The sequence below is a fragment of the Anarrhichthys ocellatus genome, unplaced genomic scaffold (genome assembly GCF_004355925.1).
Source record: "Anarrhichthys ocellatus isolate YVR2014 unplaced genomic scaffold, GSC_Weel_1.0 scaffold17, whole genome shotgun sequence".
Lineage (NCBI taxonomy): Eukaryota > Metazoa > Chordata > Actinopteri > Perciformes > Anarhichadidae > Anarrhichthys > Anarrhichthys ocellatus.
In genome coordinates, this window is record NW_022280047.1 from 7,763,373 (window position 1) to 7,787,270 (window position 23,898).

The 23,898-nt window shown below is 44.4% G+C and overlaps 2 protein-coding genes across 9 annotated transcripts in view; one reads left to right on the plus strand and one right to left on the minus strand.

Moving 5' to 3' along the window:
* acacb (acetyl-CoA carboxylase beta) overlaps positions 1-12,911 on the minus strand; it is a 20,999-nt gene extending 8,088 nt beyond the window's left edge. Inside the window, exons 1-33 of one of the 8 annotated variants that reach the window (XM_031856206.1) lie at positions 12,473-12,889; positions 11,811-11,876; positions 10,612-11,185; positions 7,642-7,774; positions 7,404-7,542; positions 7,195-7,304; positions 6,999-7,080; positions 6,816-6,914; positions 6,613-6,722; positions 6,375-6,485; positions 6,075-6,284; positions 5,813-5,983; positions 5,555-5,716; positions 5,276-5,439; positions 4,903-5,053; positions 4,695-4,798; positions 4,519-4,600; positions 4,290-4,435; positions 4,052-4,202; positions 3,833-3,967; positions 3,460-3,606; positions 3,190-3,378; positions 2,997-3,097; positions 2,798-2,886; positions 2,575-2,699; positions 2,378-2,491; positions 2,084-2,197; positions 1,903-1,992; positions 1,700-1,818; positions 1,180-1,203; positions 454-594; positions 246-345; positions 39-146 (exon numbers count right to left, since the gene is read on the minus strand). In XM_031856206.1, the coding sequence (XP_031712066.1) occupies positions 39-146; positions 246-345; positions 454-594; positions 1,180-1,203; positions 1,700-1,818; positions 1,903-1,992; positions 2,084-2,197; positions 2,378-2,491; positions 2,575-2,699; positions 2,798-2,886; positions 2,997-3,097; positions 3,190-3,378; positions 3,460-3,606; positions 3,833-3,967; positions 4,052-4,202; positions 4,290-4,435; positions 4,519-4,600; positions 4,695-4,798; positions 4,903-5,053; positions 5,276-5,439; positions 5,555-5,716; positions 5,813-5,983; positions 6,075-6,284; positions 6,375-6,485; positions 6,613-6,722; positions 6,816-6,914; positions 6,999-7,080; positions 7,195-7,304; positions 7,404-7,542; positions 7,642-7,774; positions 10,612-11,165 (4,275 nt within the window). In that variant the 5' untranslated portion in view covers positions 11,166-11,185; positions 11,811-11,876; positions 12,473-12,889. Of the gene's footprint in view, positions 1-38; positions 147-245; positions 346-453; positions 595-1,179; positions 1,204-1,699; positions 1,819-1,902; positions 1,993-2,083; positions 2,198-2,377; positions 2,492-2,574; positions 2,700-2,797; positions 2,887-2,996; positions 3,098-3,189; positions 3,379-3,459; positions 3,607-3,832; positions 3,968-4,051; positions 4,203-4,289; positions 4,436-4,518; positions 4,601-4,694; positions 4,799-4,902; positions 5,054-5,275; positions 5,440-5,554; positions 5,717-5,812; positions 5,984-6,074; positions 6,285-6,374; positions 6,486-6,612; positions 6,723-6,815; positions 6,915-6,998; positions 7,081-7,194; positions 7,305-7,403; positions 7,543-7,641; positions 7,775-9,555 lie in introns of all 8 variants that reach the window. The other 7 variants (XM_031856210.1, XM_031856209.1, XM_031856205.1 and 4 more) reach the window with 7 other exon arrangements.
* A 378-nt stretch (positions 12,912-13,289) lies between these two features.
* pole (polymerase (DNA directed), epsilon) overlaps positions 13,290-23,898 on the plus strand; it is a 14,492-nt gene continuing 3,883 nt past the window's right edge. Inside the window, exons 1-38 of the mRNA XM_031856116.1 lie at positions 13,290-13,505; positions 13,629-13,764; positions 13,857-13,937; positions 14,028-14,072; positions 14,155-14,247; positions 14,353-14,507; positions 14,595-14,739; positions 14,822-14,902; positions 14,994-15,101; positions 15,178-15,288; positions 15,690-15,775; positions 15,866-15,985; positions 16,115-16,247; positions 16,338-16,451; positions 16,544-16,756; positions 16,847-16,954; positions 17,027-17,155; positions 17,241-17,343; positions 17,476-17,622; positions 17,724-17,869; positions 18,086-18,234; positions 18,383-18,475; positions 18,796-19,098; positions 19,232-19,427; positions 19,603-19,817; positions 20,108-20,210; positions 20,304-20,384; positions 20,472-20,594; positions 20,769-20,978; positions 21,128-21,340; positions 21,437-21,580; positions 21,676-21,816; positions 21,926-22,079; positions 22,221-22,327; positions 22,554-22,730; positions 22,861-23,084; positions 23,257-23,477; positions 23,605-23,809. Coding sequence (XP_031711976.1) covers positions 13,438-13,505; positions 13,629-13,764; positions 13,857-13,937; positions 14,028-14,072; positions 14,155-14,247; positions 14,353-14,507; positions 14,595-14,739; positions 14,822-14,902; positions 14,994-15,101; positions 15,178-15,288; positions 15,690-15,775; positions 15,866-15,985; positions 16,115-16,247; positions 16,338-16,451; positions 16,544-16,756; positions 16,847-16,954; positions 17,027-17,155; positions 17,241-17,343; positions 17,476-17,622; positions 17,724-17,869; positions 18,086-18,234; positions 18,383-18,475; positions 18,796-19,098; positions 19,232-19,427; positions 19,603-19,817; positions 20,108-20,210; positions 20,304-20,384; positions 20,472-20,594; positions 20,769-20,978; positions 21,128-21,340; positions 21,437-21,580; positions 21,676-21,816; positions 21,926-22,079; positions 22,221-22,327; positions 22,554-22,730; positions 22,861-23,084; positions 23,257-23,477; positions 23,605-23,809 — 5,381 coding nt within the window. The 5' untranslated portion in view covers positions 13,290-13,437. The remainder of the gene's footprint in view (positions 13,506-13,628; positions 13,765-13,856; positions 13,938-14,027; positions 14,073-14,154; positions 14,248-14,352; positions 14,508-14,594; positions 14,740-14,821; positions 14,903-14,993; positions 15,102-15,177; positions 15,289-15,689; positions 15,776-15,865; positions 15,986-16,114; positions 16,248-16,337; positions 16,452-16,543; positions 16,757-16,846; positions 16,955-17,026; positions 17,156-17,240; positions 17,344-17,475; positions 17,623-17,723; positions 17,870-18,085; positions 18,235-18,382; positions 18,476-18,795; positions 19,099-19,231; positions 19,428-19,602; positions 19,818-20,107; positions 20,211-20,303; positions 20,385-20,471; positions 20,595-20,768; positions 20,979-21,127; positions 21,341-21,436; positions 21,581-21,675; positions 21,817-21,925; positions 22,080-22,220; positions 22,328-22,553; positions 22,731-22,860; positions 23,085-23,256; positions 23,478-23,604; positions 23,810-23,898) is intronic.

Consider the following 23,898-nt stretch of genomic DNA (forward strand, 5'->3'; position numbering starts at 1 on the left):
ACAACAGCTCACATTCATGTGTTAAGAAGCTAGCTGACCTTTGACTGGGCAAAGGCGGTGAAGGCTGTAACCAGGGCATCGTCGTCTTTTGTGTCCGCTGTTTTTATGGACACGTTAATGATGTGGATCGGGTTTTCCCTCGTGTTCTGTAGGGGATGAGGGAGAACTCGGTGGCTGTAGTGATACAGATGAAAACAGCCTTTTTAGTGATAAGACAGTGACTCTTACACAACCGCAGCGCTCACCTTGAAGTTCTCCTCCTCAAACAGACCGGAGCAGGACTCTGAGAACGAAGCACTCTCCAAGAGTGGTTCTGCAAAGCTGGAGAGAACTTCATCAAAATTCCTGCGAAAGAAAGAAACGCATCAACATGCTACTTGTGCTTTGATCTACACTATCTTTTCCACTAATACAGAGGAGAGAAAGGAAAATTACAAGCAAGTTAAAAGTGACCTTTTGAAGTCGTCGAAACAGTGGAAAGCCACCATGGCGCCCATGCGCTGGCAAGGGGGAGAAAAGGCTCCGTCCATGAAGAGTTCACTGCTCTGCCGCCTCATTTTCAAATGGCTTGATCCACTCACTGGCACGGGAAGCCTGACAAAGAGACACACAGACAGTAACAGCGAGACTGAACCACTGAATAACCACATTGAGAGGTTTGCTGAAGCAAAAGAAAACACTGAACAGCCAAGATTACAAATATGCATACAGAGAGCAATTAACATCTGATCACCCTCATATCCAGTTATAACTACACACATTTGATGGGCATATTTCATGTATGGAATTGAAAGGAATTATGAACTATTGCTATCCGGAGCAATTGTTACTGTATCTGTTTGGGGAGTTGCAAATTGAAGAAGCAAAGACTAATGCCTGAGAGTACAGGCTCTCCATTCGGCAGCAGTCAACATAATCTCAGGCGTGAAGTTTCTAAGAGGAACACGGAACAAATAAAAGATTAACCCTCTCAAAATGCTCAGTATTGCAAAGCAACAAAAAAAAAAGAAAAAAAGAAGTGAATTAAGAAGGACTTGAGACTCTGGAGGAGTCCTGAAGCACAGGTTTCTGGTTTCACAGGACAGAAGGAAAGAAGCAACACAGCACATTCTGCATGCATTGCTGTGAGACGGACACACGATCGGGTGGTTTGGCTGGTTGGGAGGAGCTTTACTCTACCTGTTGTGAGTAGGGTTTCTCCCTCTGAAATCAGATGATTGACAGGTGAGTATTAGCAGTGGATGATCAAACTGTACCTCTACCTCAAGGCATTGTGATTAGATTAAAGCACTAAACAAGATGCTGTGCACAATCACATTCATGTCCAGTGGGTAAAAGCATTCTGCATTCACTGTTAGCCATTAGCAGATACAGCAGCAGTTTATAGGCTCTCCACCTGCACCACTGAACAGGATAACTATTCAATTGATGTTTATTGATCTTTCAGGTCAATGTCATAATGAAGACGGGATGGCTGAAGGAGAGTAAAATACTGTTTTGTAAAGCCTGGATTCATCTATAAACAGCCACAAAGTGAGGTATTATTCTACAAAAGCTCCCACACATTGTGACAACATCACAGCCTGATAGCTGGTATCTGTCCAGTTTTGGAAGTGGGAGGGATTCGCCAGTAATTCAGGCAACAATGTGTTATTTAAAGAGTCTTTTGAGTGTAGTACAGTGAAGGATTTCTTTTTACCTGTTCGGATGTGATGACGGCAGCATAAACTGGAAGTCTACAGCGCATGTTCCGTCCTGCAGCTGGTGATGCTGGATGCTATTCAGCTCATAGGCGATGTAACCTCTGCGCACATACACCTGAGAGTCAAGACGAAACAAGATTATCACGACTTAAGAAATAAAAATGCATGAGAAAGAAAAGTGTTAATACCATGACAGTACCTCCAAGGCAGCCATGCAGACAACTTGGTTGGCGTGATAGAAGAAATTGGGCAAAACGTCAAAAATTGAGGTTTCAGAGAGAATGAGTTTCTGTGCAAAAGAAAATAAATATTAATTTGATATTCAAGCTGCTAAAAGAACTGATGATTACAATGAAATGTCTCCACACAAGGAGACTGACCTTCAAGTTTTCTGGACAAAACTGGTGGCCGTACGTGTCAATGGCTGACAGGAAGATGGACTCCACCTGGTTGTGCCTCAGTTCATATGATGGTAAATGGGATGCAATCAAGACCTACGACACATTTACAAATATAATATAAAATCCATACAGATGGAATAACCTGGTCTTAAAAAGGTGAGGGTCTCACAAAGTATCCAACTTGAGGTATCCAGTCTTTTAGCCTGATTAAACACATTTAAAACAAACATAATAATATTTAACTGACACTTAACAGGCGTTTTTAGACGTTACCTGTCTGGCTCTCAAGGCCACCTTTGAGTTCTCCATCTTGCTAAGCTGCGTGAGCTCGTTCAGAATGGCCATGAGCTCATCTGCTAGCATGGAATCCCTTCCACACAGCTGGTCCTACACAGTGCACAAAGTGTCTTTCACTAAAACTTTAGTGTTGAGGATTGTGTCACTTATGCGTGGCAGTTTTGAGGCCTTACTATAAGCATTGTGACGAGGATGTTCTTCTTGGAAACCTGGGCATGAGAGAAGATGTACTCCAGCACAGGGCTCATGTCCGGTTTGTGCTGCTCTCGCAAGTTGACAACACACTTGTCGTAGTGAGCTGTTTGTGAGAACAAGAGTACAATGACGTTAGCTATGAAAACAATCCTTGGTTATTAAAGAAAATGACTCATCTACAGTTTAATGTAATAACGTCACCTTGTTGAAACTGTATCTCTACTTGCAGGTATCTCTTCAGCAGATCGAGAACCACAGACTTCATGTAACCCCGAATGCCACTGCGGTACCTGGACCAGCCGCATTCAGACATGTGTCAATCAATGTGATATTGTTCCATACGTTATGTATTACTGCTGTACAATCTGCATCTGACAAAAAAAAAAAGTATGAAACTAACCTCTGTACCAGCTGAACGATACTCTGAGTGTTCATGAAGAACACCTCTCGGTCAGGCTTCCTCAGCAGGGTTGCTGCATGGCTGTCTAGAATATTTGCAATCTGGAATAAACAAAGAGAAACATCATCCGATTACATTGAGAACGTTCACAACTGCAACCAGCAATATGTCCCCGTGCGTCAGCGTCACTCACCCTTTGGCTCGGGAACTGGCAGAGGACAGAGGTGATGTTGCTCGCGTACTGAGCCATGACTTTACGGATATTTTTCTCCACACTGGGAGGAATGCGACTCGCCAAGCTCGTCATGATCTCCTGGAGTTCCAACAGCGGCAGCGAGGGGTCCCTTAGGGTCTTCATCAGGGTAGCCACCCACTGTTTCAGCTGCAGACATGAACATGTACATATGATTAACACCGATGACATCATTTAAGAGTCTGTAGAGGCAGAACGCCTGCTGTGTACCTTGTTGCTAAAGAAGGGCTCTTCAAGGCAGTAGCCAGCCATGACTTTCATCAAGTTTTCCAGCACACAGTGAAACACCTGGTGAAGCTTTTCACCAACAATGGGCAGTGGTTGCTGCGGTGGCAATATGGCCGTGTTGAGCTCCACCTATGACAGGAGGTGAAAGCAGGAAAGAACAGATTAAAAATGAAACATGGGACAAAGAATAGAATGATTTGTTTACCAGGTAAAAGTTACAATAAACATTTTCAGATACAAGGCCAACAGCCAAGACCTGAACTTCACAATAACGTTATAAAGCGGTAGGAATTACAAGGCACAATTAAGAGAACACTATGAGCATATGGCGTTATATGATTTTCCATTAATTTACCCGATGCATACTGCTGGGGTCATCCAGCTCTACACGTGCCACCACGCAGCCAGGCTTCAGAACAGCTCCAGGTCTCTTGACAAAGTGGACGCAACCAGACTGCTGCACTGTCAACATCATCACCATCTTCATCACCTGAAACCACAGCGCAAAACAGCCAGTGAACAAAAATATCGCATGCCTCAAGAAATCTATTTTACCAACATCTGTCACACTCACCTCAATCTCTGCATAGATCGCTCCTGAAAAGACGTGGCCTCCATCGTCTACCACGTACTGCAGCAGTTTACCAGCAGTGGGCGACCTCAGCACCGTGGGATCCTTCTCCTTGTCAAATACACAAGTCTTGTTGCCAACAGTGATGCGATATCTGTGGGGGAGGATGAGGTAATTCAGAGAAAAACTAGTCAAACAAACAAATAGATGAAACTAGATCTACGGATTCAAGAGCACTTGCCTGTCCACTTCCTCCTTCATGTAGGTGATATGGCTGCTGCCGTCGTAGGACAGCAGGAGGCCCCCATCACTCAGCCTGTGGACGTCTATCTCAATGTTGGAGTCGTTCATCATGATGACAAAAGTTGTTGGGGATTCGCGAGCAACCTGCAGGTAGCAGAGGTGATAACGTATTGATTAAAACAGGGAAGAGTCAAACAAGGAACGTGTGAAGGGAATAAAGCAGATACCTTGAGGCAGAACTTGACTCCTTCATATATTAAGTCCACACTGACAGAGTTGAGGAGAGTGGCTGCAGGCAGTACTTGGCCTCTATGGATGCAGTAGTTTTTAAATCGGTCAAATACATAAAGATACAGTGAGAACTGCAGTGAGACGTGAATACGATTGGACTGTGTCGACTGACCTTTCAAGTGAATGCAGGTAATCAGACATGCTCTTTTGGAAGCTTGCATCAGCAACATGCAAAGCCCCACAAACAACACCCAGCATGGTATCTGGTCTCTCCGCCTGTAGGAAGAGCATGTGGCTTCATGAGAAAAACAAACGACCACAAATTCAGTGACCGACTACTTAGCCGTGTGATCTATGGCACAAGGTCATCAGCCTCCTACCTGCACTTTCTCTGCAATGAGATGATCCAGCCAGCTGGTGTCGATATCATTGTTTCTGAAGCTTTCCGTCTCTAGTAACTTAATGAGATATTCAACCGTGGTCCTGAAGTCACCTCTAATGGACAGCTCCTTCAAAGCCACCACCATGTTCCTGAAGCACATGGCAAATATGACAGCTGATAAACACATCTATACTATGAAATTGGGATTTTTGTAAAAGTATATTGCATAGATGTCTTCTAAGATGTCATTATACTGTTGGCAGGTCATTGCAGTTACAACATTAGGGCGATACTGGCTGTTGACCTGAAAGCTCTTTAATTGTTAAAGATTAGATATCTCAAAATCAGAAGAACTAAAAAAAGAGGCTTACGAGATGGCTTCTTCACGGTTCTCTCCCCAGGAGAAACAGTGTCCAAACTGGGAGTCTGCAAATTCATGCAGGCCTCCAGTTGCCCCCACGCTGAAGTAACCCCAGACGTTTTTACTGCTGCGGAAGTTCAGCTCCTGCACGGTGCCAGAACTGGGCTTGAACCCCTGTGAGAGAGCACAAGGATGACGAGTCAGTGTTGCAAATCAAAAGAACATATATATAAATAATAAATAAATAAATAAAATAACGAAACGGTGTGTTGGGGAAATTGCGCTCTACCTCATCAGGGTTCTCACTGGTGATCCGTGCAGCTATGACGTGCCCTCTTGGACTTGGTATGCATTCTGGAGTCTCAAAGTTAATAACGGTGTCCCCCCACGGAGTTTCTCCGTAAAGCAAACGGATGTCCTTAATTCTATGAAGGGGGATGCCCATCGCAATCTAAGGTAGATGAAAAAAAACTGTTAAAAATGGAAGAACTGGAAGAAGATAGTTACATATTTTGTTCCTATGGTTTGATTATTCTTTTTCTTTTACCTGAAGCTGGGCAGCTGGCAGGTTCACATCTCCGATCATCTCTGTACAGGGGTGTTCCACCTGCAGGCGAGGATTCAGCTCCAGGAAATGGAAACTTCCGTCCTCAGAGTAAAGATATTCCACAGTACCTGCACTCACATAGCCCACCATCTTGGCCAATCGCACAGCATACTGGGCCAGAAAGAAGAGACCGAATGTCAAGTTTTAACCAGACAAGTTAATTACGGGGGTGAAAATAATACATGCAGTGATGTAAACTAACCTGTTCCATTTGCTCGAACGTTGAGGAAGCAGCTATGGTGGCAGGAGCTTCCTCTATGATCTTCTGGTGCCTTCTCTGGATGGAGCAGTCTCGTCCAAAGAGAGAGATGGCGTTCCCGTACTCATCAGCCAGTATCTGAACCTCAAGGTGTCTGGCATGCTGAGCCAGCTGCATGATGAAGATAGGCGAGCCGGGTACCTCTGTCTGAACCTGCACTCAAAATAACAAATCATCAACATAGCTGTCAGACGTACATCAAATGCAACTGTGTGAAAAAAGGGGGTGTAAAGCAAATCAAACCTGTCTGAAGAGGCTTGGAAAATCCTCAGAATTTTCTACTTTTCGAATACCCTTTCCACCTCCCCCTTCAGAGGCCTTGATGACAACCGGATAACCAATCCTTTCAGCCCCCTGCAAAGAAACACCACATACAATGAAATTTAGCAAAAAGATTATTCAGTGAAGGGAATCATAATTTAGGCAAAAAAAGAAGCAAATGTGAAGATTTTATTATGATGACTTTGCAAAATATACTCACTGCCAGTCCATCGTCTACATCAAGAACACAGCCCTTTGAGTAGACCACCGGAGGAACACTGATGACATTGCCCAGAAACTGGTCGTCCTCTTCCCAGTCCACTCTCAGACCTGCAGCAACACATATGCAAAGAACATGAATACACTGACAAACACATAGTAGAGTTTGTGTGAACTGAGACAGTGCAGGAGGAAAATCATCACCTGATCCGCTCCACGGCAATGTGGGAATGTCAGCACTTTGAGCCACAATGGAAGAAGCCACCTTATCCCCTAGAGCCCACATGGCCTTACTGGGCGGGCCTGAGAGGAATACAGTCAGTTAACAATGAGACAAGTAAACACAATTAAATTAAATTATGTGGTTTCAAACTGGATTTATTTTACCTAAGAACCATATTCCTGCTTTGTCCAACAGATCAGGCAGTTTGGGATTTTCTGAGGCATGACCCCAACCAGCCCAGACGGCCTGTTGACAGTGATACACACAGACACGTCATTTATCCATTTGTGTTACCAGGTAGGCAAAGTCAAAGGTCAAAGAGGTTACAGACCAGAAAGAAGGAAAAGGGTCAAAGAGCACCTGCACTGGGATTCTTTTAGCGATGTCAACGATCAGCTCCACGTTGGCGTAGTTGTTGTTGTTGGGCCCACCGGGTACGGGCACATAGTGGTCTGCCATTTTAATGTATTCTATGAGGGAAACGAGCAACGTAATATGGTACGATTAGGATATGATATGATTGGGGATATCTTCTGCTAGATAATAATGAGCATCGTGTTCACAATGACCTGCATTAGCTTTCAAGTCTTCAGGGGTGACCATGACAACAAAGCGGATGGTCCTTTCATTACGAAACATTTCGTAGGACCAGCGGCGGATCGAACGCATGCATTTGACTGCAGCTATACCGTTGTTAGCGATCAGCACCTGCAACAGAAACAGAAAGCACTTGTGTAGCCTTAAGAAATGGTCATTGATCAATGAAATACAGAGATAAAGATATACAGGGAGGACTTTCATTCTTACTTTTTCGATGACGCGGTTGCCACCAAATCGGGTAACAAACTCAGCAGGAGAGGCCACGGTGAAGTCCCTCTGTAGGTCCATCTTTCTGTGTTTACGTCCTTTCTTCACCAAGTGAAGGCCAGACATGCTAGGCCTGGAGTAGAAAGGTCATGGTTAGTTGTCTCTTCCAACCACACAGCAAAACACAATAACCTGCGTGTATTCTGTTGCATATAAAAGATGAAACAAATGTCAAATAATCCAGGAACCTGAAAACAAACTATACAGCAGCAACAACAAGGGAGCAACAGCACTGAAAATCAAAAACCCAAGTTAAAGTTCACTCTCTCTCCTCTACAGGCAAAGAGACTGTGGACCAGTTCATGTATTTAAGACCTTCAAATCAACAATGTACAACTCGGCTATTTATGACAGAAAATAGGTCCACGCTGTTGCCCCTTTCTGTCTGATGTTCACCAACAATAAGAGACAATAAAAAGGTAAATGTGTCATCAGCCTGATGCATTCATACAAACTTTACCTGAGCCCAATCACGCAACAGATGTACAGAAGTAATGACTAATAAAACATACATACATACATACATATATATTCAGAAATATTCAAAAAGATCACAAATCAACAGCCAAGCTAGTTGTAGTTCATGGCAGTTCATGTAACTATGTTGTCATGAACCTGAGCTTCCATTTTGCAAACATATCTGATATTACTTTGGTCCGGGGATTAAGTGAAGTTGACCTATAGCCTTCTCGTTTACCGCAGTTTTAACAGATGACTATATTCAAGAAGGACTATTGGGTTATGTCTGCGTAGTAGTCAGTGATAATAATTATCAAGAGAGTTCAATCGAGTCTACAAGTGTTTCCCTGCAGGCTCCATTATCTGGCTGTCAATGTAATCATCTAATCACAGAAAAAACAGCTAAAGCATTTTGGTTTTACGATCACACACTACATTTTTATAAAAGTGGATCATTTCCTCTGGTTTACTGACATGCGGACATGTTTGACTTCAGATTCTTGCGAGATTCAAAAGTGTAGTTAAGTCTCTGACCTGTTCGTTTCATTGTTGGAAATCCTTTATAATTTAAACAACACCTGTATTACAACACACATAAGAGACATTTTCAACACTGCTTAGTTTAAGGAAACAAATGCGAAGCAATGACTTGAGATAATGTCACGTACCACGATTATCAGCTGGCTGGAACCTTGTTCATTCCAAAGTCTCCTTGCAATTGCACCGCAAGTCATCTCATGGAAACTCTGTCCCATGTTGAGATATCACTGAGAAACACCTGCGTTGCATCAGTGAGCGATGTTGTGAAGTTGAAGTGCAACTTTTTCTCAGCCGATATGAACTTTAAACGTAACAGTGCTACCATTCAGTAAATAGAGATTGCACCGCTATTTAGCTAGTTTTTGATCACCTTTTGCAGCTCTGTGTCACGCAGTGCTCCCATGTGTATCCACGTTCTAATCTTCTTCCAGAATATGAGGCAGAAGTTTATTCACATACGTACTTTACTGAACCAACCGAGGAGTATCTATTTACAAACGTGACTGAGTCTTGTTGGCTTATTTCGTTCCTGCTTCATAGTTACTGCGGTCGTGTTTACACTTCCCTCCTCGAGGGAACACATTGTCGGAGTGGGTTTTTTTCTTCTATTTCCTCACACTCATGTGTGCAAACACAAGCTCTGCTCAGTTATTTAACAACAGTAAGACCACACGAGGGATCCTCCCTGTTCACAAAGTGACTCCCGTATCTATTCTACTTTCATACAAAGTCACTACGCATGTTTCTATTGTTTCTGCAGCTGCAACGTAAAGCACATGATACATGTACATAATAAACTATGCAGCACAAGTATGAAATTACACAAAACGGAATCCAACTTTAAATAGCACTTACCTTCAGAGACATGGGCACAAGTTGAGACCCTGACAGCCGTTTCCCTCCATTATACGGTATACTTTAACACCTTTTAGTGGTGAAACTAGAATTTAAAATCGAAGGCAAAAAACAAAGAGACCGCTATAAACTGCTTCCTCTCATGTGCTCCCTCCCTTCTCCCCTCCCACATTTGTAGCAAAATAATCTACAGATCCTTGTGACAGATCACCAGGCTGCTTCTTCTAAATATACAAAGAGGCAAGGCCGACATCAGGACGAAAGTGTTCCTTCAACTTCGTTTATAAAAGAAAGCAACTACTATCTAAGCAAAGTCTGTAGCCAAAGTTCTTTGACATGAAAAGGGTGAAATCTTTGTACACGCACATGCACAAAAGGATCTGTTTTCCATTAAACATTTTTCACAAGTGCATCTTCTTCTGCGACAAAACTATTCCTCTGAACTGCAGGAAGATGATTCTAAGGATTAGATTTGGGGAGAGGAAAATCTCTTACCGTGTTCTCCTTCATGATGCTTCTCACACGTCCTGCTAGCACACATAGCTTTAAGCATTTGGGTAAATCAATCCAACTAAGCATGTCAAGCTGAGCATGTAGATGTGTGCGCCAAACAAAAGAAATGTTTAAGTGTCTTTTGTTTGCTGTGTTGTAACCTAGAGTCACACCACAGTTTTCAAAGTCGTTTGGTGCAGGCTCTTGTTCCAATAATAGAGTCGGGGGTGTTTGGCGTGCGACAACAGCGCAGGTCAACGCCACCCAGTCAGGTGATAAGGCACAGCTTGTGGAGACAGGGCAAGTAGGAACATAACGGCCCGTCACCAACGTGGCCACGTGTTTGACCCACATATTTTGAGAAAATACATCCTCTGCCAGACCTTAAAAAACAACCCATGAGTTAATTTAAGTCCCTCAGACAAAGTGTGAGAGAGATGCTTCTTATGTCACATGCCAGAGTTACAACTTCTAGACAAGGTTTTTCCCCTTTGTGTCTTGATGAAAACATGCTTGACCCTAGAGAGCTGACATTAAATCAATGCTATAGAAACAAGGTCTTACTTCATGCCTGAGGAGCTGGTCTGTGGCCCTGCAGAGGACACCTGCTGAGGAAAAGGTTTGGGGGCGTAGGTTGGTGGCAGAGATGCACCGCTTGGAGGTTTAGTGACCAGAGGTTCGTCGTCTGAAGAGTTGTCCTCCGATGCTCCGAGAATGAACTTGAGGCGAGCCCTCGCCTCGGGCTCCGAGCTCAGCATTGGCACCTTGGTTTTGGGAGGTTTCTGGGTGTTCATTCGCCGTGATGACTTTTCTGCATTTATCTCAGAGGACGCCTGCAAAACCTCAGTGTCCACTGCTTTAACTTCAAGACCCGCAGAGGCACTGCTGGCCTGAGGACTGTTATCCCCATTGTGTGTTGAGATAGTAGGATCCGATGACAGGGAATGTTCGCCTGGATGAGGGGATTGTGCAGCGGGCATGTCCTCCTCGGCTGCAGGTGGACCGCAGCCAGACGGAGATTCCTCTTTTTTCACGGGCATTGTTACCGTCTTGGTATTATTCCTCCACAGTCGCAAAAATATCCATAGGATTAATCCCAAAACTACCAAATGGAACATTTACAGGCATTCCACTGAGACTGCAAAAAGAGCAAAGTGGAAATTATATGTCATATGAGACTTATCACATAAGTGGGATATCTCTTTCACCCCACGTGGTAATAACAGCTTTGGTGGCATTAAAAGTGACTGTTGACTGATAAATCTAATACATATTATATTACATTATCATATAACAGTGACAGCATTGCATACTTTGTCCACTATAGAGTTTAGTACAGTAAAATGTCTCATTCAGTCTTTGACAAAATTCACCAACAACCAATTTTAAAGGGATCCTTGTAAAAAATGTCTGTTTACGATAAGTGTTTAAGTAAAAAATCTGTCAATATATAATTTACCAGAATTATTAATTCTCAAATATGAAAGTCAGCCTCAAAAAACAGTTGGACCTCGATTAAGTGACTTTTTGTGATAATGCTATTACAGCTGTCTGTGCATTATTCTAGTCTAAAGACATTTCCTTTGAGGTGATCAGAAGGCTGAAGCCCTCTCGGGACAGAAGCATGCTGGGTAATTTGAGATAACCTCTGTGGGTTACTTTCATACTCGACTTTAACAACAACAGCTTTAACTCAAGATAGCTATGCATGACTGGATGGTATGCATGGTGTACAGCTATACCAGTAGAGTCTGTCAGGCTACCTTCCACAGCCAGTGTCCAGTAATCAGCCTGTCTGTAACAGCTGCCAGGAGAGCCAAGTGTGGCTGCTTCATATGGGGTAAAGGTCAACATTGAGGGTGAGGAGGCACAAACACACAAACAAACAGCATTAATGAGCATCCGAAAGCACAAAAATAAAAAAAAATAAAAATCAAGGATTATATTAATATCTGTGTGAAACAAATGGATTCTTTGTGTCAGCTTGAATCTGTATTTCAAATGAAAATGAAACATATTAATATGAATTGAATGTGATTCAACACAGAGACAAGGAGGCATTAGTCCTCTGGAGCCACTTTGACTTTGACAGAAACACCATTTCTTCATAAGAATAGCAAACGTTTTCATTTCATGTGTCATATTTTAAAAAATCAGTTCTGAGAGTACTGATCATTTAATATAAACGCTAGTGACTCCACTACATAACAAAAGGAGATAGAGGTAGTGTGGTCACTTTAGCTCCATGCTGACCTCAACCGACCGTCAAAATGTAAACAAACTAAATTTAGGCGTATCACCTGCAAACTGAACTAAACCTAAACCAGTGTGCAATAAACTATCAACTAACAACTACTTAACGAAGTTCAGACAAAGCACGATGTTAAAGTTAGTCAATTCTGACAGAAAATGTTCAATTTGTTACCATGTTTTTTGCTGGACAGGAAAATCCACCTGCTCTTCAAGCTCAAACATGAAGTCAGTTTGTGTGAACGACATGAACCTCGGGTTTAAATGAGTTAAGATAACTTTTAAAAGCGGTATTCACGTGTAAAAGCATAATTTAATTACTCTCACCACTACAGCTAACGGGCAGCACTGCTCAGTCGTTGTTGTTGTTGTTGCAATACACACCAGGCTAGCGAGTTAGCTGACAGCCAAGTTATTTTGATTAAACTGCATCCTTCAATATCTAATTATCTCCACCGAGACCTCACACTCCGCACAAAGGGAGCTGCACCGTTGTTAAAGGTTTAACAGTTTAAATAACGTTCCTAACAGCAGCAGGAAACGTCACTGCCACCTACCTCCAGTCTCTCTTTCTGCCTCCCACACGACCCACAATACACCACCTCCATGGTAAACATGCGCAGGGAGGGGCTTCAAGCTCCTCCCAGGAAACAAGAATCCCACCAAAGATCGTGTCTGTTACACGTGTCTCACTCAGTGGTTAAACACATGGATAAAATAAATAATCACTTGTTGTCCGGTCTGTAAATGAAAGTCAGTCCCTGAAACTTTAAAGTGTGAATTAATGAATTTACAATGAACATGTGATGAATGAGAGAAGGCAAAGGTGTCCATGGTTGAAGTTTGTGGGCTTTTACGTTACCACTCAAAACGGTGTTGATTTCTCGGTCTGAGTGATTCCTCTGTCTTATGAACGATCTTTGATCTTCTTCTCTGCGCTCCTCTCGCGGCAACTGCACGAACGCGCCAAAATAAGAAAACACAAGCAGCGTCAGTGACAGCGACAGATAAAAGCGGAGGTCAAACCGTCGAAATAACTTCTAAAACGTTTCAAATGCAGCTTTGCTGACAGGTTTAAACAAACCGAGCGGGAGTTTGGTTTATTTCGCCGTGTGGCAGCCGGCAGACCGAAGATAGAAGATGGTTCTACAAAACAGTGGACGGTACAAAGCGGAGCGAGGACAAAGTGGAGGGGACCAGGAGAACCAGTGAGTTGATCCATGCTTCCTCTGAAAGTAGTCTAGACGGACACGAAATACTCTAAGTGGTATTTAGTATGTGACATATGCAACCTGTTGTGTAAAGTAGCTGTTGTGTGTGTTTGTAAACAGGGACGATGGATCCGCGATGTCGGCCCTCAAGCGGCTCGAGCGCAGCCAGTTCACCGACGAGATGGATACCCGCTTCGGTTTCGACAGGATGAAGGAGCCGGGGGAGAAAACGGGCTGGCTGATCAACATGCATCCTGTAAGTATACACACACACACACACACACACACGGTGTCATATCTGGCCTGTTGAATGTCTGGTATTAAATGAGACACTTCTCTACTTCTTAGACTGAGATCCTGGACGAGGACAAGCGGATGATCAGTGCTGTGGACTATTATTTCATACAGGACGATGGAAGCAGGTTCAAGGTGTGATATTGTTTTTTTTAAAACATAATCATGAAACATTAAAATGTGCACCTCACAGCCTTCTCCACTGCTCTAACATCCTGTCTGTAGGTGGCCCTCCCATTCAAGCCATATTTCTACATCGCTACTAAAAGGGTAAGACGGTGTTTGTCATTTGGTTCTCATGCCATGTCATCACTTTCAACAACTTGCTCCTTAAAGACGCCTTTACTTTCAGAACTGTGAGAGAGAAGTCATCTCGTACTTTTCGAGAAAGTTTCAAGGAAAGGTGGCGAAGCTTGAAGTTATCCCAAAAGAGGACCTCGACCTGGTGAGAGTTTTGTTTTTTTCGTGTATATTATGTAACAGAAAGGAGATTTGAACACAACGGCCACATTTACCAACATGTTGAACTGTGCTGGCCTGTTCTCCTCAGCCGAACCATCTCGTCGGGCTGAAGAGAACCTATGTCAAGCTGTCATTCAGCACCGTGGACGACCTCATGAAGGTAAAGCGTGAGATCTCCCCGGCAGTACGCAAGAACAGAGAGAGGGAGCAGTCCAACGACTCCTACACCGCAATGTTATCAAGGTACCACCGAACCATCAGTTTCTAATAATGACCTGTTAGTTCCAGTTTAATATTGATCCGCTGACACACGTTGTTGTTTTTTTGCAGTGCCCTATCGGGGGGCAATGTGGCCTCGGCAGATGAAGCCGGGAGTTCAAAGAGTATCTCAGACCAGTTGGACAACATCGTGGACATGAGGGAGTACGATGTGCCCTATCATGTGCGGTTGTCCATCGACCTCAAGATCCACGTGGTAAAGATCGATTCCTGTCGTCCCGATGTTTTAGAGGATTCGCGTGCTTGTTGTTCTGATCTCTACTGTCTTTATTTCTCAGGCTCACTGGTATAATGTTCGATACAGAGGCAGCGCTTACCCACCGGAGATCATTAGGAGAGACGATCTTGTGGAGCGACCAGTATGAGGATTTTATTTATTACGTTGCAACATGGGATCTTACGTCGATTCAGCGACTTCATTAAAGCATTGTTTTGTTTTGTTATTTTTAGGACCCTGTTGTTATGGCTTTCGACATCGAGACCACCAAGCTTCCACTGAAATTCCCGGACGCAGAGAGCGATCAGATTATGATGATGTCCTACATGATTGATGGACAGGTGAGTTGTATTCATGATATGTAGTATTCTGTTACTAATGTGTCAGTTTGACTAACTCTGTGTTTGATTTTTAAAGGGGTTTCTAATCACAAACAGAGAGATCGTCTCTGAGAACATCGAGGATTTTGAATTCACTCCTAAGCCTGAATATGAAGGCCCGTTCACCATTTTCAACGAGGATGACGAGGTAGATATACTGTGTATACTGTCTTCAAAGATGAAAATATATAATTAATAAATAAAAATGCAACACTTTTGTTTTTGCTCCCATAAATTAAAAGATCTAAAAGACTTTTTCTAGGCACTCAAAAGGCTCATCTTTCACAAATTTTAAAAACCGTGTTAGTATTTCTTCCTTGCAAAGCATAGTTCAGAGTGCCTAATACATAAGGAGAAGTGCTCACTAACATGATTTATTGTTTTTTACAAATGTGAGAGAAATAAGCATTTTAAGTGAACAGAAAAAGTGTTTAACTCATGGGGAAATGGGAGCGAAAACAAAAGTATTTATATTTTAGTTCAGGTTAATGTAACGCTCTGTGGTTGCGTAATAACTAATAACATGTGGTGATCTGGGTTTGGCCGCAGGCGGCTCTCATTCAGAGGTGGTTTGATCACGTTCAAGAAACCAAGCCAAACATCTTTGTGACCTACAACGGAGACTTCTTTGACTGGTGAGCCGTCATTTGCTGTTTCTGTAAAAATGATTCGTATACTCCGACGTTTATCTCTCACCTCGCTCACTCTGTTTCCACTCTTTCAAGGCCTTTCATCGAGACCCGGGCTGCCCTCCATGGACTGAACATGCACCGGGAGATCGGTTTCCAGAAGGATAACCAGGGAGAGTACAAGTCCACTCAGGCCATCCACATGGACTGCTTAAGGTTTGCAGCCCTCTGACACTGTTAAAATGATCTCGGTGTGGTTTACTTAAACATATGCATAGGGATTAATTTCAGATCATTTTGTTTTTCTCACATCATCCTTCCAACCTGCTTCTCCTCTTGTGTCAGGTGGGTAAAGAGAGACAGCTATCTGCCGGTGGGAAGTCATAATTTGAAGGCAGCAGCGAAAGCCAAATTGGGCTACGACCCAGTGGAGCTGGACCCTGAGGAGATGTGCCGCATGGCAACTGAAGAGCCACAGGTACACTAATGGACTTCTTACAGCTCGGGGAAATAAAGAATTCACTTTATTTATTTTGTTGACTTTGTCTTTTCTCTACTTTTCTGTTAGACTCTAGCTACCTACTCTGTGTCAGATGCCGTGGCCACATATTACCTGTACATGAAATATGTTCACCCCTTCATTTTCGCTCTGTGCACCATCATCCCCATGGAGCCCGATGAGGTTTGTCTTTTGTTAAAAAAATAAACGTATATAAAACGCTAAAATCTAAAATAATATAGTGCGTTTCTAAATAATCCTGTCTTTTCTTCCAGGTGTTGCGTAAAGGCTCTGGGACTCTGTGTGAAGCTCTGCTCATGGTGCAGGCCTTCCACGCAAACATCATCTTCCCCAATAAGCAGGAGCAGGTGTTCAACAAAATGACCGACGACGGCCACGTCATGGACTCCGAGACCTACGTGGGCGGCCACGTGGAGGCGCTGGAGTCCGGAGTGTTTCGCAGTGACATCCCCTGCCGTTTCAAGATGGTATGTCTCAGTTCAACATACAGCCGGTTTCTTCACTCCACTGCTTTCTGCTTGTGTTGAGCGTGACAGTTTGGTCTGGTGCATTGACAGAACCCGGCTGCATTTGACTTCCTGCTGCAAAGAGTTGAGATGACGATCCGCCATGCCATTGAGGAAGAGGAGAAAATACCGTTGGAGCAAATCACCAACTTTAATGAGGTATGTTGACTCCAATTTGGGCACTGGCTTTTAAATGTTGAAGTTGTTAAATATATATATTTTTCTTCTCAGGTTTGCGAGGAGATTAAAAACAAGCTGACTTCCCTGAAGGAGGTCCCAAACAGGATTGAATGCCCCCTCATCTACCATCTGGACGTTGGGGCGATGTACCCAAATATCATCCTCACCAACCGCCTGCAGGTAAAGGAAAACTCAAAAGCAATATGCACGGGATGAAAAATATAGAAAAGCATTGAATTCAATACTTCATTTTCTACTTTTACAGCCATCCGCGATGGTTGATGAGGCCACGTGTGCTGCCTGTGACTTTAACAAGCCTGGAGCCACCTGCCAGAGGAGGATGGCCTGGCAATGGAGAGGGGAAATCAGTAAGTTATTGTTATGTTTATGACAAAGAACTGAGGAGCTAAAAGACTCAAAACCTGCCAACAGCGCTCCTACAGTGTTCATGTGGGGTTGAATACAGTCAAATAAATTCACACTGTTCCCTCCGTCTGCAGTGCCGGCCAGCCGCAGTGAGTTCCACCGCATCCAGCAGCAACTTGAGTCTGAGAAGTTCCCGCCGTATTTCCCCAACGGTCCACCGCGGGCCTTCCACGCTCTGAACAGGGAGGAGCAGGCCAAACATGAGAAGAAACGTCTGGCAGGTACTTTCGTTTCTTTCTTTCTTTTTTAGATTTTGGGTATATTAGCATTCTAAAATACTGAACTCCAAACCACGGTACGACCTGTCTTGCCTTTGTCTCAGACTACTGTAGGAGGGCCTATAAGAAGATACACGTCACCAAGCGGGAGGAGCGAGTCACCACCATCTGTCAGAGAGAAAACTCCTTCTACGTCGACACCGTGAGAGCGTTCAGAGATCGCCGGTACGAATTCAAAGGACTTCACAAGGTACATTTTGGTATTTACAGCAAATTAAATTACAACCATCTGTTGTATGCTATTTTCAATTCATTACATATTTCCATATATTTCGAATGAGTTTTTTTTCCTTTCAATTTCTCACAGTTCAGCTGTTAAACACAACTTGTAATTGCACTCTGTGCTTGAAATTCTTCTTGCCCATTAAAATCACTTGCTGTAAAGTACTTGCTACCTTTGCTTCAGGTGTGGAAGAAGAAGCTGTCAGCGGCTCAGGACAGCGGAGACGCTGCTGAGATAAAGCGCTGCAAAAACATGGAGATCCTGTACGATTCCCTTCAGATGGCTCACAAATGTATTCTGAACTCTTTCTACGGCTACGTCATGAGGAGAGGGTAGGAGTCAATCAATCTGATCATCAAATATCTCCTTACGTGCACTGTTACGTGAGCTCTTAAGCCTTCGCTGCTGGTGACATCGGGCATTGCTTAGCGGCACTCTGCTGCAGACCTGATGTTTGTGCTGCCTTCGTGTTTCCATCAGGGCGCGCTGGTACTCAATGGAGATGGCTGGCATCGTGTGCTACACCGGAGCCAACATCATCACTCAGGCCAGAGAGCTCATCGAACAGATAGGGTGAGTGTCATATCGATAAGGAGATACCGCATCGCAGAAATCCCCTCTTTGGTCAGTGCGAGGTCAGCTCCAACTCACGAAAGATGGAGCTGGAAGGGATCCAGCAGATTCTTGCCAATATTTGGGCTTTTATCCAGCGCCTGCTCTTTTACTTTAGTAGCAGATGTTGTTTATACTGCAGGTCATATTACGCTTGCATGACTGGCTTAGATCATCGAAATGAAAGACTTCGACAAACTTCCTAATACGTGAATTTAAAAACAATACATTTCCATTTTCGCATTCACCACGTTTGTCACTTCTACTGCTCCGCAACTCAGGAGGCCCCTCGAGTTGGACACCGATGGCATCTGGTGTGTCCTGCCCAATACCTTCCCTGAGAACTTTGTGGTGAAAACCAGCAATGAGAAGAAGCCCAAGGTGACCATCTCTTACCCAGGGGCCATGCTGAACATCTTGGTGAAGGAGGGATTCACCAACGATCAGTACCACGAGCTGATCGACCCCGCGTCCCTCAGTTACAACATCAAGTCGGAGAACAGCATCTTCTTTGAGGTGGACGGACCGTATCTGGCCATGATCCTGCCGGCCTCGAAGGAGGAAGGGAAGAAGCTGAAGAAAAGGTAAAGCACTAGAGGATTGTGTTTTTCTGTGATTAGGTGTAATGTTTCACTGTCCCTGGTTGATTGGTGAATGGGCAATGTTCATTTTAAAATGTTCAGAGGTTGTGATTTAAGTCTCCTCTGTTCATTTCAGGTACGCTGTGTTTAATGAGGACGGCTCTCTGGCTGAGTTGAAGGGTTTTGAAGTGAAGAGGAGGGGAGAGCTCCAGCTCATTAAGATTTTTCAGTCGTCGGTGTTTGAGGCTTTCCTCAAAGGAACCACTCTGGAGGAGGTGTACTCCTCCGTGGCCAAAGTGGCCGACTACTGGTTGGACGTTCTGTACAGCAAGGTAAAAACCTGTGATCAAAATGTATAAAACAGCATTCTAGTCTTACAAGATATTCACATCATGTTTTCAGACGTGTTTTGTGTAACTTGGGTCAACCAGGCGTTTAGCAAATATCTGAAAATAATTAGTTGTCTTCCTCACAAAAGCTGATTGATTTACTTCGTTGCTTTTCCAGGCTGCCAACATGCCAGATATGGAGCTGTTTGAACTGATTTCAGAGAATCGTTCGATGTCCAGAAGGCTGGAGGACTACGGAGAGCAGAAGTCCACGTCTATCAGCACGGCTAAGAGACTGGCTGAGTTCCTGGGAGACCAAATGGTGAAAGATAAAGGTCTGAGCTGTCGCTACATCATCTCCCGGAAACCCGAGGGTTCGCCTGTCACAGAAAGGTGGGACAACAGCTCTGAAAATACACTTTTATTACTCAAACTATTACAGTATTCTCCTTCTCTATCTACACTGTAAGATGTCCAATAAGGGCACAAAATGCCAAAACATGTACAAAAACATCTTGGTTAAAAACACACTGCCATAATAATAGATGTGATAGATTTTCTGATGTCGGCGGGATCAAATGAAATGATGTCAGATGGTAAATGTTTGGAGAACAAACACTTTGTGATAATACAAGAAATAAAAGCTTTGGGTTTCCCACTGATTGATTGTCTTTCTCCATCAGAGCCATTCCTCTCGCCATCTTCCAGGCAGAGCCCAGTGTGAAGAAACATTTCCTTCGTAAGTGGTTGAAGCTGCCCAGCCTGCATGACTTGGACATCCGCGCTGTGAGTTTGTAAACAAACATTTTATGCACTTGCTTTTAGTGTTCTGTGTGAGTTTTCTCTGACATTCAAATTTCTGTTGGTGGACCTTTTCAGATTCTTGATTGGAGTTATTACATCGAGCGGTTGGGAAGTGCCATTCAGAAAATCATCACCATCCCTGCAGCTCTTCAACAGGTAAAAATCAAACGCATTTCATTCATCTCGCTGTCTGTCCTTGGCTGATGTAACGATAGGATTTTAATTGTTTCTGTTCATCATCAGGTGAAGAACCCGGTACCCAGAGTGAGGCACCCTGACTGGCTTCACAAGAAACTCCTGGAGAAAAATGATATCTACAAGCAAAAGAAAATCAGTGAGCTGTTCACCAGTGAGGGCAAGAGACAGGTTTGTTCACCTCACAGCAACATGTTCTGTCAAAGTGTCAACACAGTCCTGGGTCAGAAACTCAAGGGATGTTTCCCGAGGTGACTTTCCTCTGGTTAGAGGCAGTGTCTCCGGCCACTAGCCCACCTTGCTGCCCCGTTATGCACCGTTTCTTGTTTTTTGCTTTTCTCTCAGGTGGCCCATCAGCCTCTTGAAGCAGGCCAAGCTGCGGACATAGAGGACTTTGGGATGCGAGCCAAACCTCTGCAGCCAGCCATCCTCATCAGCACCAAGCGGAAGCGGGCTTCTCAGGGAGAGGACAGCCAGGTGGAGTCTCAGGATGTCGAGCTCACTCAGTCCTGGAGAGAGATCCTGGGGCCGCCCCCACCTATGGGAAAGACCCGGGTAAGCTAGCGGCAACAAGCACAACGTTTTGCATGTTGTGTCACATGATTCCTCGTCTTAAGGCAATTGCTAATGCCTTCTGAATATATTGGACATGACACAGATATTTTGAGACACTTTGTTCAAAAAACGTTTGTGTCTGTATACAGGAGGAGCGGCTAGTGTGGCTGCGTTACCATAAGAAGAAGTGGGAGCTGCAGCTGAGACAGAGGAAGGAGAGAAAGAAGAGGAGGAGGCTGCTGGATGGGGTAGCTCAGCCCGTAGGGGGAGGAGTGATCAGAGATGGCCCCACCACCGGCCTGGGAAGCTTCCTCCGCAGAACCGCACGCAGCATCCTGGACATGCCGTGGCAAATTGTGCAGGTGAGGTGAAGGTCACCCCATTATCATCCTCGAGTCAGTTTAACAAAGGTCATAATCCAAAGAAAATCCTCTAATCTTCTCTCGTGTTCCTCTCAGATTGCAGAGACTAGTCATCCTGGTCTGTACAAGTTGTGGGCTGTGATTGGAAATGACCTCCACTGCATGAAGCTCAACATCACTCGGGTCTTCTATGTCAATCAGAAAGTCCCCAAACAGGAGGAGGGAGCCACATACAAAAAGGTATGCAATAAGAAAATGCAGATTTAAAAAAAAAAAAATGCATTAATGTTTTTATAAATGTGTTGTCATAAAAAAATCCATTTTTTCGTCTTCAGGTGAACCGCATGCTGCCTCGCTCCAACATCGTGTACTACCTTTATGAGTACTGTGTACCAGAGGACATGTATCAGCAGCACATCAATGAGATCAACGCTGACCTGTCTGCCCCGGACATTGAAGGAGTATATGAAACACAGGTACAGTATATAGACCTCCAGGAGGTTTTCATAACCTCTCTCATGATGCTTTCTGTGTGCGAGTCCAGCTGGTATGCCATTGTAAACGGAATGCACCGCTCTCCTTCAGGTCCCGTTGCTGTTTCGTGCACTGGTGCAGCTCGGATGTGTGTGCATGGTCAACAAACATGTTGTGAGGGATCTGGCTGGCAGGGAGGCTGACACTTTTGACCTGGAGCATCTGGAGATGAGGTCTCTGGCCCAGTTCAGCTACCTGGAACCTGGTAAGACCCGCCTGACACACTGGTCACTTTGAATTGATGTCAGAATGATCTTATAGGGATTATTGTTTTGACTGTTTGTTTTTTTTTTTATTTACCATTTACCTAATATTTGTTGGTGTTATGTTTCCTCTGTCCTCTCAGGGAGTGTTCGCCACATTTACCTGTATCATCACAGTCAGGGTCATAAAGCTCTGTTTGGCCTGTTCATCCCCTCTCAGCGCAAAGCCAGCATCTTTATCCTGGACACAGTAAGAACAACCGGTTTCCTTATTTCTTCCACGGTCATCGTGTTGGTCTTTTGACTCATATCTTGTCAAGTGCTGACAAATGCGTGGTGGCTTTAGTGAAAGCTTAATAGTAGATTTTCTATTTGATTTACAAAAGGAGAAATAAGGCTGATATCAATGTCGATGCATCCCTTTCCAGCTGGCAGAGAACAATCCTTAAGGTCGGTCTTTATTTTATCTCCTAAAGGTCAGAAGCAACCAGATGCCCAACCTGACTAACCTCTACACAGCTGAGCGCACTGCTCTCCTGGAGAAGACGAGCGAAGAACTCCTGCCTCCAGAGAAACACAAATTTGAGGTCCGAGCTGAAAACGACGCAAAGGCTATTAACCGCGCTCTTCAACGCATACTTCTAAACTACAAGGTAAAACGCACTGGAGCTGTTAAAATACGCAGTTATCTTCTAATTATTACACACACCGACTACCGCTACTTCTGTTCATGTTGGTAAATAAATTGGTGATGTATAACCGAGTGTCTGTTGCTGCTGACAGGATGAGCGCCGTGGGCCCACCCTCATCGCCGTGCAGTCAAACTGGGAGTTGCGGCGGTTGGCAGCAGGGATGCCGGTGCTTGAAGAGTTTCCAGTCGTTCCAGTACACGTGGTTGAGGAGATCAGCTATAACGTGCTGGACTGGCAACGCCACGGTGCCCGGCGCATGATTCGCCACTACCTCAACCTGGACAGCTGCTTGTCGCAGGCTTTCGACATGGCCAGGTACGAACTACACACTGCTAGCTCTGTGGACTTCTCTACCAACACCCCGGCATGCTCGCTTTGTTGCTGTAGTCTCTAGTAAAGTCTGTTCTCAGTTTGTAATTTGTGTTGACGGCATTCCGATTTTGTTTCAGGAAACATTTTAACTTGTAATACAAACCCTTGCTTTCAGGTATTACCACTTACCTGTGGGGAACTTGCCTCAGGATGTGTCGATCTTCGGCTCAGACTTGTTCCTGGCAAGACATCTACGGAAACACAACCACCTGCTGTGGCTTTCTCCCACAGCCAGGCCCGACCTCGGAGGAAAAGAGGCCGATGACAGTCGCCTGGTCATGGAAAGTGATGACAGGGGCTCTGTGGAGATCAATTCTCAAGGATGCTATTCCACAGGTGCTCACACACCAGGAACACACTTAATCTGCGTCCAAGAAGACGCAAACAAATCATAAAGCAACTGCATATTTTATGAAGCGTCTTTCTCTGTCTTTGTGGACGACCCTGTTTCTGTTTCTTTCAGTGTGTGTGGAGTTGGACCTGCAGAGCCTGGCAGTTAACACCATCCTCCAATCTCAACATGTCAATGACATGGAGGGTGGAGCCAGTCTGGGTGTCAGTTTTGATGTGATCCAGCAGGCCTCGTTGGAGGACATGATGTCAGGGAACCAGGGAGCCAGCGCTCTCGCCAGCTATGATGAGACCGCTCTCTGCTCCAACACCTTCAGGTGTGTGTGTGTGTGTGTGTGTGTGTGTGTGTGTGTGTGTGTGTGTGTGTGTGTGTGTGTGTGTGTGTGTGTGTGTGTGTGTGTGTGTG